Raw genomic sequence first — 12,753 nt, forward strand, 5'->3', positions numbered from 1 at the left:
TCCCTTTGGACATTTTTCAGCATCCCTAAAAGAATTTTTTAAAAAATAAATCATTTTATTGGGGGCTCTTAGCACTCTTGTACCAATCCACACACCAGTCATATCAAGCACATTTGGACCTATGTTGCCATCCTTATTTTCTAGACATTTATTTTCTATTGATCGCTTGGTGTATCCTCTTTCTTCTTCCCACCCTCCCACCCTCATGGACCCCTGATAAACCCCTCCCTTCAGAAGGGTCACAAGGAAAGATTGAGACAGCCAGGGTGCAGCACACAACTTTCCTCTAGTTCTTTAATGCTCCCCTACCCCCCACTATCATGACCCCAGCTTTACCTTACAAATCTGACTAGACCGGAGCATGTACACGGTACAGATATCTCACAACATAAGGAATCCAGGACAGGTAAGCCCCGCAGGCACAGCAGTGGGAGTGGCGATACCATGAGGGCAGGGGGACGGCGGGAGAAGGGGGAGAAATGGTGAACGGACTACAATGACGTATACCCCCACCTGCCCCAGGGGATGAACAATAGTGATGTGGATGAAAGGAGACCGCGGGCAGTTTAAGACCTAAAAGAATCTTGTAACGTGTTCCTGACTGAACTACTGTATCCTGAGCATTTCTTACTTGCATTGCAACCTGCTAATGTCTGTCATAAACCCTTCTTGTGGAGTGAGCGCCATGTGTCCTGAGATAGGGCTGGCTGATGAACACAGGTGGGATTAGTTGAAGGGCGGAGAGATAAGTGGCTTGGTGAGCCTCACCCTTCTGGTTCTCTGGGCTCTTGCTCTCTGATGGCTGGAGCAGGGTGCAGCTGCCTTTGCTGGCAAGGCTCAATTCCTTCCAGACATCCCTGAGGAGCCACATGGATCTACCCCGATGCAGCCCTGGGTGCTGGAGCAGGGGTGTGGAGACCCCTGCCAGCGCTGAGATACTTACACCACGACTGGATTCAAACTCTTTCTACCCACTGGCCCGTGATCCTCCTGCATTTGGTGTCATTGTGTGTTTTGTGAGTTTGAGGAGGAATTTGTAGATCAGTGTTGGACATACGGGCTTAAGTTGGACTTCTGGGCTTGGACTAGACTGGACTGGGATGCTTTCTGAATGTACAACTTACCCTATATATAAAACTCTCATACCTATGTTTCTGTGGATTTGTTTCTCTACCCAGACTAACACATGTCCATCGCAAGAACCCAGAGTAGAAGGCAGAGCATGTTATGACACAGGTGAGTCATTGGGAGGGGGGGAGATTGTGGGGCTGCCCAGCCTAAAATATTCCCTCTCCGGGTGTTGACGACTGCTTCCATGCTTCCATTGGAGCAGCAGTGCAGAGATTAGCCAGTGCATTGCCCCGGGTAAATCTGCGGCCCACGGCCAAGGCTTGCCTTCACGTTGAAAAGCACGGCCCTTTGAGGACGAGGGTGCACTTGCCCTGAGGTGTGGGGTCCTCATTCCCGCTGTGCCTGTGTAAGTGGGACCCTGAAGACCAGGAGAGAAACCAATGCACGTGGATGGTGGCGCTGATGAAGGGTATTGAAAGTACTATGGACTGCCAAAACTGTGGGATTATAGAGACTTTTCCCCAGTTTTGTCTCCCCCAAAGATATGCCAAACATCAGAGGCTGTTTGCCAGCACAGGGTGGGAGGTCAGATGCTTAGAGACGTCCTCCCTGAAGGCAGTCAGTTGCCAGACTATTGTCTGGTCCCACCACGAGAGGGGTCCACTCCTGGCTGTTAAGGACAATGGGCTACTTCTCCCTCAAGGCCTGCAGCCATCAGTCTGGCCCCTGCAGATGAGGTTTACACCCTTTTGATAGTGGTTTCTATAGTGAGCCAGAGAACAGATCCAACCTGCTCAGTGACATCCAAGGTTAGGTTGTCATCCTGAATCTAGGATCCGCCCATCCTGTCACGTGTGTCCCAATCCCTCCCCTTTGTATTGCGTGTATGTCCCTAGATTGTCCCCCTCTCATTGCTGTATAACCTATAGTGCAACCCCTTCCTGTGATGTACGTCTTTACCTGTATGTAGTGGGCTTGCATGCCTCCCAAAGATATATAAGCCTGGGTTAGCAATACAGATCCCCTTTGGCCTCTCTCCACTCCTCCATCCTCTCCCCCCAGGTCCTCGCTCCCCTCCCCCTCTACTGCCCTCCGGTGTCTCATCTCCACGTGGACCACCAAGCGGGGCTGAGGTGAGCACGCTACCATGAAATGTGTCTGACTCCTTTATTTCAATCTCCCCTCTACCTCTCATGCACTTTAGGAGTTTATTATAATCTTTATATATTTTAACTGTAAACTGCGCCTATCAAACCTGCGACTAGTTGCGGGGGGGGTGGGGGGGGCTGGCCTTTCCCCAACACAAAAGCAACCAACCAACCTACCAACGAACCCGGATCTGTGTTGGAGGAAGTACAGCCAGTCTGCTCCTTAAAGACGGCAAGACTGTGTCTCGTGTACTTTAGACATGTCAGGAGAGAGCAGCCCTAGAGCCGGACGTCAGGTCTGGGTAAAGTGCAGGGGCAGCGAAAAAGAGGAAGACCCTCGGCAAGATGGCTCGACACAGGGGCCGCCACCGTGAACAACTGCGAGGAGGGCGCAGGACTGGGGTCCCTGTTTTCATGGTTAGTGGACCCCCATGAGTCGCTGGGGGAGGGGAGGGGAGGGGTGGGAGGGGTGGCTTAGTTGACCTCCAGCACAGGCTGGACAGTCTCAAAGCACGTCTCCCAGACACCCTCACAGCCGGGAGTGTGGGCAAAGAATCTCAAACTGGCCAAAGCAAACTCATAGCCGCAAGTGGATTCTGATTCACAGCGACCCTGGCGGGCAGGGTAGAACTGCCCCTGTGGGTTTGAGACTGTAACTGTTTTTGGGAGTAGAAAGCTGGTATTTGACCCGAGGAGCGGCTGGTGGTCTCAAACTGCCAACCTTGTGGACTGCAGCCCCATGAGGAACCACTATGCCTCCGAGGCCCACAGAATAGCTTCCAAGAATTAGACAGTCTCCTGTGAGACACGGGTGGTGCAAGGAATACTGGGATCCCGGCCATGACGGGCCTCCAAGGCATGATGCCCTGGTGGGTCGGTCCAGGGCTGTCAGGTCCTGAAGGCTCAGCCTAGAGTCCACTCCTCCAGCCTCTATCCATTTTGCAAGCCAATATCCTGTATCAAATTCCTTGTTTCCATCACCTGGTGTGGCTGTCCTTCTGCAGTTCCCGGAAGACTGGTGGCGGCGCTGCTGACCTCAAGGTCTAATGGGAACCCAACAGCCTGGGATTCGCAATCAACTGGAGGACCTGAGACAATGAGGCATGGACTCCTGAGAAATACTTATTTTAAAATGCTTTTCGGGATTTCCATTACAGAATGAAAGCTCCATGGCACAGACCTCTTGGGTGTATTTGTCAGAGGAAAATGAAAAACACGGCGGTCCGGAAGCACGGCGGGGCTTGAATCACTTTCCAGTGCTTCGTGCATATCGACGTCGTTTCCAAGGCAATCCAGGGTTCTTTAGATCGGAGCCAGGAGTGGACATCAGCAGCTTGCTTAAGTCACCTCTCTCCTCCGCGGAAGGGGCTGGCCCACGGTGAGCCGCGGTGGGGCATGGGGTGGGGTGGGGGGTCCTTGGCCCCAGAACCAGTCTGGGGGCAGCCCCCCTCCCGCGTGCGGTTCACGTGTGCTGCTTCCGATGCCGCAGCACCTCGGTGGGCGTGAAAAGAAAGTCCTTCCCGCAGGCCTCGCAGTGGTACGGCCTCTGCAGGGCCGAGGTCTTCTGGGGGGGCTCAGCAGCTGCCTCCTCAGCCCCTGTGGGGGGAGAAAGGGGGGTGTGGGTATGTGTGGGGGCGCTGCCCTATGAAGCTCAGATCTCAGGCCCCTGGGGACTCGGACTTCCCCCCTCCTCCTGGAAGTCTTCCTTGGTTACCCCACAGGCCGGCCCCTCCTGTGTGCTCAGAGGCAGAGCACCTACAGGTTGCCCCAGCCAGCCTGGCGCCTCCAGAGGTTGGGGTGGGGGGGTGCCCTGTGGTGGGAGCTGTGTCCAGTCGGTGTGGCCAAAGCAGAGGCGCTACAGAACGGACCTAACAGTGAGCCCCCCACGACCGAGACAGAGAAACGGGCCCAAGGAAAGGCGTGGAATCAGGAGCAGACATGGGGCGCGAGCTCCTGGGGGGAGGGGTGTCGCTGTGGCCCCAGCAGGGGATTGAGGTCGTCAGTCCCCACGCACCTGGGGCGCTGCCCTGCGGGGCGTCGGGACAGGTGTTCTCGTGGGCGATTCGCTCCAGGGGCGTCAGGGGCATGTGCAGGCCGCAGTGGGGGCAGGTCCAGAAGGTGCGGAGGCAGTCACTATACAGGTCAGTGTCACTCTGTGGAGGAGCAGGAGGGCAGGGCTGGGCTTTCGCCTCGCCTCCCTGCCCCCAGCCTGGGGCCCTCCCAGAAGTCCTCGGGGCTGACAGGCACCTCTTCGTGAAAGGATCCTTCAAAGCCCACCCCCGGGGGGCCCTGGGGTTCGGCGCTCACTGTGAGGCAGTTGTAGGTGAGGAAGTCCGTGACTGTGTAGCCCCCCTTGGTAGGGTGAGGAGATGAGGTTGAACTGCCGAAGAGGCCAGGCAGGCTGGGGGCAGCAGTGACGGTCTGGGGACCCACATAGAGGTTCTGGACTTCCAGCCCTGTGAGCCGTCGGAGTCTGTAGGGAACCTGAAGAAAATGGAATGGGGTCAAACCCGGGCTCTGGACCCCGTCAGAGCTCCTGGATCCAGCAGAGCCTGAAGTCCTGCTCTTTGCTATCTAGGTATGGGCACATGGGCTCAGATGCTGACGGACACTGTCGAATGTCCCTCCTCCTCCATCCCGACTGCCTTCCCCAGACCCCGCCCTCATCCAGGACCTCATCAGAAGCTTGGACTCTGGCCCCCTGGCTCCTCCATCCCAGCTCTCTGGGCTGCCCTGTGCCCCTGCCTGCTCCCCACCTGTCTTCAAGCCCTGTCCTGCCTCCAGTAAGTCATCCAGGATTGCACCCTGACCTCCACCCAGTTCTCTAGTCCACATGTAACGGGCTTGCTCTGGCTAGGCCTTTCCACTCTGTCCCCAGGGGTAACTCCCGACCCCCTTCTGCGTCCTGCAGCCCCAACTGCACTGCGGGGCTGTGCTCCACTCCCACAGAAGAGCCTTGAATCTGAGGGACACGGGACAGGCTGGCTGTGTGTCCTGGGAGGACTCACTCAGTCACTCTGGCTTGAAAACCCCGGAGGTGCTGAGGTGGGGAGGCACCCACAGCCCTTGGGTCTTAAGTGGTCTGCGGGTACGGGCTGTCCCGCTGGCCAGTGGTGGGCACCTTGGAGGCCGTGAAGTGTAGCAGGTCCCTGCTCAGGGCTGCCACCTCCTTGCGGTCCACAGTCGGGGACTCCTCCTCGTCGTCATTGTCCTCCAGCCGCCGCCGCCGCTGCCGGGTACAGTGGGCCAGCTGCCGGTCCAGCGCACTTTCCCAGCGGGTACGGAGCCGCAGGGCAGCAGCCAGGAGCCGGGCAGCACTCTCGGGGTCTGCCAGTTGGAGCTCCAGCCAGCCATCGGCCACCAGACGGGAGCAGTCACCATTGGTGTCCAGGGACCGGCTGAACAGCAGGAGGGACTGGGGAGGAGGAGGGAAACAAGTGGGTGTGAGGGCAGGATGCCTTCTTAGAGAGGCCCCACTGTGCATGGGTTCCTGGCCATTCATCCTCCCCCCGCTCACTCAGCCAGCCAACCCTACCCTTCTGTTCATTCATTCACCTACTCATCTACCCACATCCACCCATCCACCTACCCACCCACCCACATTCATCCACCCACATTCATCTATCGACCCACCTACTCAGCCAGTCAGTCCCACCCATTTGTTCATCCACCCACCTACCCCCATCCATCCACCTACTCATCTACCCACATCCATCTATCTACCCACTCATCTATTCATCTGTCTATCCATCTACCCACCCATTTATTCATCCACCCACTTATCTTCCCATTCACCCACTCACTCATCCAACCATCCACTCATCTAGCCACCCACCTAGGCTCCTCAACCACCCACACACCTATCCAACCGTCCATTCATTCATCATCTCCCTGACCATTTACCAATCTACTCAGGGTAGCCATCCGGCCCCCATGGCAACAGGCACCCAATCCGTCAGAGTCCTGGGGGGCGTGCGTGTGCGTGTGCGTGCACGCACGCGCGCATACCGCCTGGCACTCCGGAGTTGAGTTTGAACTCACAGAGGCCCCACACGGCCCGGCAGGACTACAGAAGCAAGATCACCAGGTCTTTTTCCCGGGGAGCTGCGTGGGGGTGGGGACCTCCAGCTCGGGGGTTCAGAGTCGAGCACTTAACCATTGAACCATCTGGGCTTCAAACAGTTCACGGGAACATGGGACTGAACGATTATCCAGTCTTTCCAAGGGCGTTTCGAAGCCCCCTTGTGTCACAGACCAGCAGTCCAAGGCTAGGCCTGTGGCCAGCCCAGTGGAAGGCGGCTCCCACCTTACTCAGCCCCACAGAGGGATGGGCACTCACCTGGAGGGCGGGGATGCGGACGCAGTTGACCAGGTACGGCTTGTTGGTCTCCAGCAGGGAGACGAAGGTGAGGAGCTGGTGTTTGCTGCTCATCTTGTCCTTGTCCTCTGGGAGGTTGGGAAGACCAGTTCAGTCCCCCAGGGGCCACTGGACCCACCCCCGCTTCATGTACACGTCCGATGAAGACGGCTTACATCTCTCCTGATAAAGACCTGTGATCTGGTTTCAGAAGACCCCCCCCCACCCCAAATGATTATGCATCAGGGCAATCTACGATATGCAGGTGCCAGTTTGCTTTGTTAGGGATCAGAAGGCACGGTGGTGATGTCAAGGTGGGACTCCTCGCTGTTCTTCCTGACTGACATGGTGTCTCGGGTCTGCTACAAAATGCTCCAGTAAAGCCCCGGGGGGGGGGTGTGTGTGTGTGGACTGGGGTTACACGTTGGGCTGCTAAACACGAGGTCAGCAGTTTGAAACCACCAGCTGCTCCATGGGGGAAAGAGGAGGCTTTCTGCTCCCGTGAAGAGTTAGTCTCAGAGCCCTGGGAGGGGGGGGGGAGAAGAAGAGGGCGCAGCAGTCGTACATGGTCCTTCGGGGTCGCCATGAGTCAGAATTGACTTGAGGGTAGTGGGTTAATGGGGTTTCTTTGAAAGCAGCAGAGGGGATTCAAGAATCAGGAGTAGACTCAGCCCATCTGGAGGCAACTGGACATCCCCTCACAGAAGGGTCACAAGGAAGCGATGAGCCAGTCATCGTGCAGTGTAGCACCGGTGAAACACACCTTTCCTCTAGTTGCTGAATGTTTCTTTCCCCTACCCCCTCCAGTATCATGACCCCAATTCTACCTTACAAATCCAGCTAGACCAGAGCATGTACACAGGTACAGATAAGAACTGGAAACACTGGGAATCCAGGACAGATAAACCCCTCAGGACCAATCAGTAGGTACCAGGAGTGTAAAGGGAAGGTGGGGCGAGAAAGGGGGAACCCATCACAATGATCTACATACATCCCCCTCCCAGGAGGACGGACAACAGAAAATTGGGTGAAGGGAGACATCAGTGTAAGGCATGGAAAGAAAAAATAAATTATCAAGGGTTCATGAGGGAGGGTGGAGGGGGCAAATGAGCTGATACCAAGGGCTCAAGTAGAACGATAATGTTTTGCGAATGGTGATGGCAACACATGTACAGATGTGCTTGACAATGGATGGATTGTGATAAGAGCTGTACAAGCCCCCCAAAAATTTTTTAAAAGTCCAAAAAATGGCAACCTAGATACAAATGTGCCTGACACAATGGATGTATGGATTGTTACGAGGGCTGTGAGCCCCCAATAAAATGTTTAAAATCATGAAGTAATTTAAAAGTAATTAAAGGAGCAGAAAGCCTCATCTGTCTCCAGCAGAGCGGCTGGTGGTTCTGAACCGCTGACCTTGCGGCTAGCGGCTCAGAGTGTAACCCGCTCCCTCCCTGGGGCTCCTTGTGGGCAGGCAGCTATCAGTTTAAGGAGGCGCGTTCCTTTTCGCTACAAAGAAGAGGGCGGACGAGCTGCGTCCTGAAGCAGAGCCTGACGACAGAACTCCGTTTGGGTTGCAGGGTGAATGGGACCTGGTTTCTGTGTCTTTTAGTTTCTAGTTCTTTTGCTGCCTTCTGGACCTCGGCCCAGAGCCTCCCCTCACCCCCCGCACCACAGTCATGCCACCCACACAGCCGGCAGTTCATCAGCCCACAGGCCAGGCCTCCTGCAGACGTTTCCCAGCTTGCCAAACACAGCGCTGAGTGCACGGTCAGCCAGCTCCACCTGTGATGGTGGACCAGCCCAGGGGGGTGGGGTGCAGGGGTCCCTGCAGTCCCCAGGGCAGCAGCCCTAGCAGAGGGGGGAGTGTGGAGGGAGCAGGAGGGGTCTCCTGGCACGGTGATCGCTGCACCCCGACACTTAAGACTCCCAGTACCTTGGTTCCCGTCGCCAGCCCTGCTCTCCGGCTCCCTGGGATGCAGCACCTCGGGGTTGCTGGCGAAGACGCTGGTCGGGTGCAGCACGGTGCCCTGCTTGGTCTGCGTGTGGAAGAGCTGGGGAGGCAGAGTGGATGCTGGGCGGGCAGACTCAGACCTGCTCCCCCAAGGGTCTTCCACCTTTAGGAAGCCCTCCCTGACCTCCATGGCCCATTCCCCCAGAGTTCCTCCTTCCCCAGGCCCCTCTGCCCCTCCTTAGTCTGCTCCCCATTCTGGAGGGTGGGGCCAGGCTGCGTTGGTCACCACTGTGCCCCTGGTCCGGACTGTGGACTGGTGGGAGGGGCCGGCACCTGGTCCGAGTCCTTGCGGCCACTGTTGAAGGGGTCGGGGATGGCCAGCTGTGGGTAGAGGCCGCGGCCCAGCACCAGCTTGAGCAGGGCCAGCTGGTCTCGGCTCAGGTCCTGGGCTGAGTTGGCGGCTGCCTGCAGCTGCTCCAGGTTGTGCCGGAGCTTGAACTTCACATCCTGGGGGAACACGGGGGGTGGGGAGGGTGGTGGGTGTTCCTGGGTAGCCTGCCGGAGTCTAAGCCTATCCACCCACTGATCTGTATCATGAGGACAGAACTGTGTCCCCTGGGAACCCAGGGCAGGGGGGTGCTCCACAGACCAGAGCCATGTCCCATCAGACCCCAGGGCAAGGCTGCTCGCCTCTGATCCGCAGGCCTGTGTCTTCTTAAAACCCAGGGCAGGGGACTGACCCATAGACCAGGGCCAATGGCCCTCGGGCCCCAGGAACAAGGCCATGTCCCCTCAGATCCCAGGGCAGGGCTGTGTCCCTTCTGACCACCCAAGGCAGGGCTGTGTTCCCCTCTGGTCCCCCAGGGCAGGGCCATGTCTCCCTCTGACCCCGGGGCAGAGCCAGGTCCCTTCTCCGTAAGCCCCTCCCTGCGCCCACACCTGGATGTCCACGCTGTCACCGGCCGTCCGGCCTGTGCCGCTGTCCTCATCGCTGGAGCCGCCGTCCTGTCCCTCCTGCAGCCGCAGCACCTTGGGCCTGCGTCCCCCGGCCGCCTCGTGCTGGCGCTTCAGCTGGAACAGCTCCCGGCGCTCCCGGTGCTGCCGCAGCCGGCCGTAGCTGTCCCCTGGCCTTGTCTGGGGCCCGGCCAGCAGCCCGTGATCTTCCAGCAGGTCCTGGGGCAGAGGCATGCGGTACATGTACTGAGTGAGGCACCCTCACCCTCCACCTCGTCACCTGCCTGAACCTCCATCCTCCTCAAAAGGAACAGAGAACGTGACCCACCCTTTTCCCCACCCCGCGATCCTGGAGCCCTGGTGTCCCCATGGGCTCAGGGCTGGGCTGCGGACCATGAGGCCGGTGCTCAGGGTCCCTGAGGACTAGGAGGCGTCTGTCTGCTCCTGTAAACACTCTCCTTCTCAAGAGCCCCCTGGGGGCCGTTCCCCTCTGCCCACGGGGTCCCTCTGGGCCGGAAGCCACTCGGAGGCAGTGGAGGTGCCCAGCGGCACGGTGGCCACTTGCCACAAGGCCGGCAGGAGGAAACCAGTAGCCACTCCATGGGAGAGACGTGAGGCTTTCCACTCCTGTGGCCGTCCTGGAAACTCACTGGGGTGGCTCTGCCCTGCCCTGCAGGGCCGCAAGTCTGGAGAGCATGGGGGGGGGTCTGAAGGCCCGAGCAGTGCAGCCGTGAGGTGCTGGGTCCCCGGTTCAAGGCCCCCTGTGGTAGCTCCCCAAAGAGACCCAGTGATTGGCTCCTGGAAACTGGGCAGGTCAGTAAGCGCTCTGGGGCAGTCCGTCTGTCCTGCCCTCCCCCCGGATGTTGGGGTATAGGGAGGGGCTTGGCACACCTGTGCTCTCACTGCCCCTCCCCTGCCCAAGCCCCGCTCACCTTGAACTGGCGCCGGAGGTTGGCCATCTCGTACAGCCGCTGCTCCTCGATGCCCCGGCGGCGGCACCACTTGCGTGAGTTTCCGCCGCGTTCCGATTTCACCTGCATATGCCGGAGGTGGGGTGGGGGTGTCAGTTCTGGGCGCTGACCAGCCGACCTCCAGGCCCAAAAGCAGGAGGGTGACTGCTGCTCGCTGGGAGCAAGCCAGGCAGGGGCAGATCCAGCAGGCCCTCCTTCAGGGAACCTCCCTTTTCCCCTCTCTTCTGGGGGCTGTGTGCTCAGTCCTTAGACCCCTCCTCCAGGAAGCCCTCCCTGCCTGCTCAGTGGCTTCTCTGGACTCTGGGTCTAGGGCCATGCCCACTCTGGGTCACTATGTCCTGGGGACAGCTGTCTCTTTCACTGGACTGGGAGGCCACTGAGGGCAGTCAGGCTGTTTAGCTCACCCCTGGGTCCCTGATACTGCCTGTACAGGACCAGGCTCAGAGCAGCGGGCTGGATTCTGGCAGGGCCCACACTCCTGGTGCCTCCTATCCTAGACCTCTGCACGTGCTGCCCCCTGGGCCCAGAGTGTGGATGGCAGACAGTCTGGGGAGGGCTCGGTGGCCCTCCCGGTGCCAGGGGACCACCGGGGGAGGAACCATGGCCTCGAGGCGGCCCGGATGCCACATGGGACAGCAGACAGACGGACGGACGGACCTGCACCCAGGCATTGAAGACGTTGAAGAGCGTGAAGGGGTCTCCCTGGTCGCTGTCCAGGGGCCGCCGCGTGGCCGCACACTCGGGGTTGTTCTGGGCGCTGCGGGTGAAGGGCGACTGGACGCTGAGAGCGGCGGCGATGGTGAGCACGGGCTCAGCCAGCTGCAGCACGGAGCCCAGGATCAGCATCTTCCCTGGGGGTGCACGAGGGGGGTGCTGAGCCTCGGGGCCGGGGGTCCCACCTCCCTCACCTCTCGGGAGTCCCGTGCCCACCCCCCTCTCCCTCACTATTAAGTTTCCAAGGCAGTAGTGGTCAACACGCTGGGCTAACTGCCAGGTCAGCAGTTCAAAGCAACCAGCCACTCCTTGGATGGAAGACTTTCAACTCCTGTACAGAGTTAGTCTGAGAAACCCACAGGGGCCGCCCCGCCCCGCCTTGTAGGGTCGCTGTGTGTCGGAGACACTCGCTGGCTGGGAGGGAGGGGCATTCTCTGGTAGGGCCCTGATGGCGCTGCGGGTGATGAGCTGAGGTGCTCATAGCAAGGAGACAGCGGGTAGCCAGGGTGCAGGGGAGCCGCCAGGGGCTGGGTGAGCGGCATGGGCGGGGTTCTCCCACAGGCCCTCGGAGCCTCAACAGAGCAGTCCTGATTGGGCTCTGCATGTCTGGCTGTAAGCTGCCCACCTCTGGCGCTTTGCCCCGGGAGCCCACGCAAGTTAACCCCAAACCAACCAAACTCAGCCATCCAGTTGATTCAGGCCCACAGCGAAGCTGCAGGACAGGGAAAGATTGCCCCTGTGCCCCTCCGAGGCTATCAGTCTGCATGGGAACAGACGGCCCCCCCTCCCTCTCATGCCTGGGGGGTTGGAAGTGCTGACCATGCGCTTAGCAGCAGAGGTCCTTCAAAAAGCCACCCCTGGGGCCATCGGCAGCCCCCACCTCCTCTCTCACAGCCTTCCCCAGAATCTCTCTGTTTCTGAGGGCCCCCAAACCACTGCCAGCGAGGCGGTCCCCACTCTTCGTGACCCTGTCAGGCAACGTCTTTTCGGTAGTGGTGGGCGGTCTCATTTTCCTCTCACGGAGCTGGTGGGTTCAAACTACCGACCCCAAGGTCAGCATCGCAGCGCGGCCTGTAACCCACTGCGCCACCAGGGCTCCCCACCTGGTTCTCTGTAAAACCCGCTGCCCTCAAGTCAATTCCCACTCACGGTGACCCCACGGGGCAGGGGGGCACGGCCCCAGCGGGTCTCCGAGGCTGCTGCCTTTATGTAAGCAGGCCGCCTCGTCTTTGTGCAGCCGAGCGACCGGCGGGGCTCGGACCGCCAACCTGTTCTGTTAGTAACTGAGAACGACTGCACCCACCCCAGGACCTCCATCGAGTCGGACCTGACTCCTAGTGATGGCAGGTACAACAGAACACGACACGGCCCGGTCCTGGGCCGCCCTCATGGTCGCTCTCCCGTCCGAGCCCACGGTCGCAGCCCTCCTTGAGGGCCTTCCTCCTCCTCGCTGCCCCTCCACTTGCCCCAGCATGACGTCCTTCTCCAGGGACACATGGACTTGGACCTACCCTGTACACGGTCTCAGTGACTGTCGCTCTTCCTGACTGCAGGAGTCGCCGGGTGGGTGGCAGAAGCCATACA

General features: G+C 59.2%; 1 protein-coding gene across 4 annotated transcripts in view; it reads right to left on the bottom strand.

Annotated features, from left to right (window-relative positions):
- Positions 1–280: 280 nt before the first annotated feature.
- The window catches only part of DHX34 (DExH-box helicase 34), a 28,764-nt gene continuing 16,291 nt past the window's right edge, over positions 281–12,753 (bottom strand). For 3 of the 4 annotated variants that reach the window (XM_075537976.1, XM_075537977.1, XM_075537978.1), the window contains 10 exons: positions 11,113–11,306; positions 10,417–10,518; positions 9,470–9,703; positions 8,864–9,037; positions 8,513–8,630; positions 6,559–6,665; positions 5,341–5,634; positions 4,527–4,703; positions 4,234–4,372; positions 281–3,815 (listed from right to left, as the gene is read on the bottom strand). In XM_075537976.1, the coding sequence (XP_075394091.1) occupies positions 3,682–3,815; positions 4,234–4,372; positions 4,527–4,703; positions 5,341–5,634; positions 6,559–6,665; positions 8,513–8,630; positions 8,864–9,037; positions 9,470–9,703; positions 10,417–10,518; positions 11,113–11,306 (1,673 nt within the window). In that variant the 3' untranslated portion in view covers positions 281–3,681. The remainder of the gene's footprint in view (positions 3,816–4,233; positions 4,373–4,526; positions 4,704–5,340; positions 5,635–6,558; positions 6,666–8,512; positions 8,631–8,863; positions 9,038–9,469; positions 9,704–10,416; positions 10,519–11,112; positions 11,307–12,753) is intronic. The other variant, XR_012780908.1, reaches the window with a different exon arrangement.

The sequence above is a fragment of the Tenrec ecaudatus genome, chromosome 18 (genome assembly GCF_050624435.1).
Source record: "Tenrec ecaudatus isolate mTenEca1 chromosome 18, mTenEca1.hap1, whole genome shotgun sequence".
NCBI classification, from domain to species: domain Eukaryota; kingdom Metazoa; phylum Chordata; class Mammalia; order Afrosoricida; family Tenrecidae; genus Tenrec; species Tenrec ecaudatus.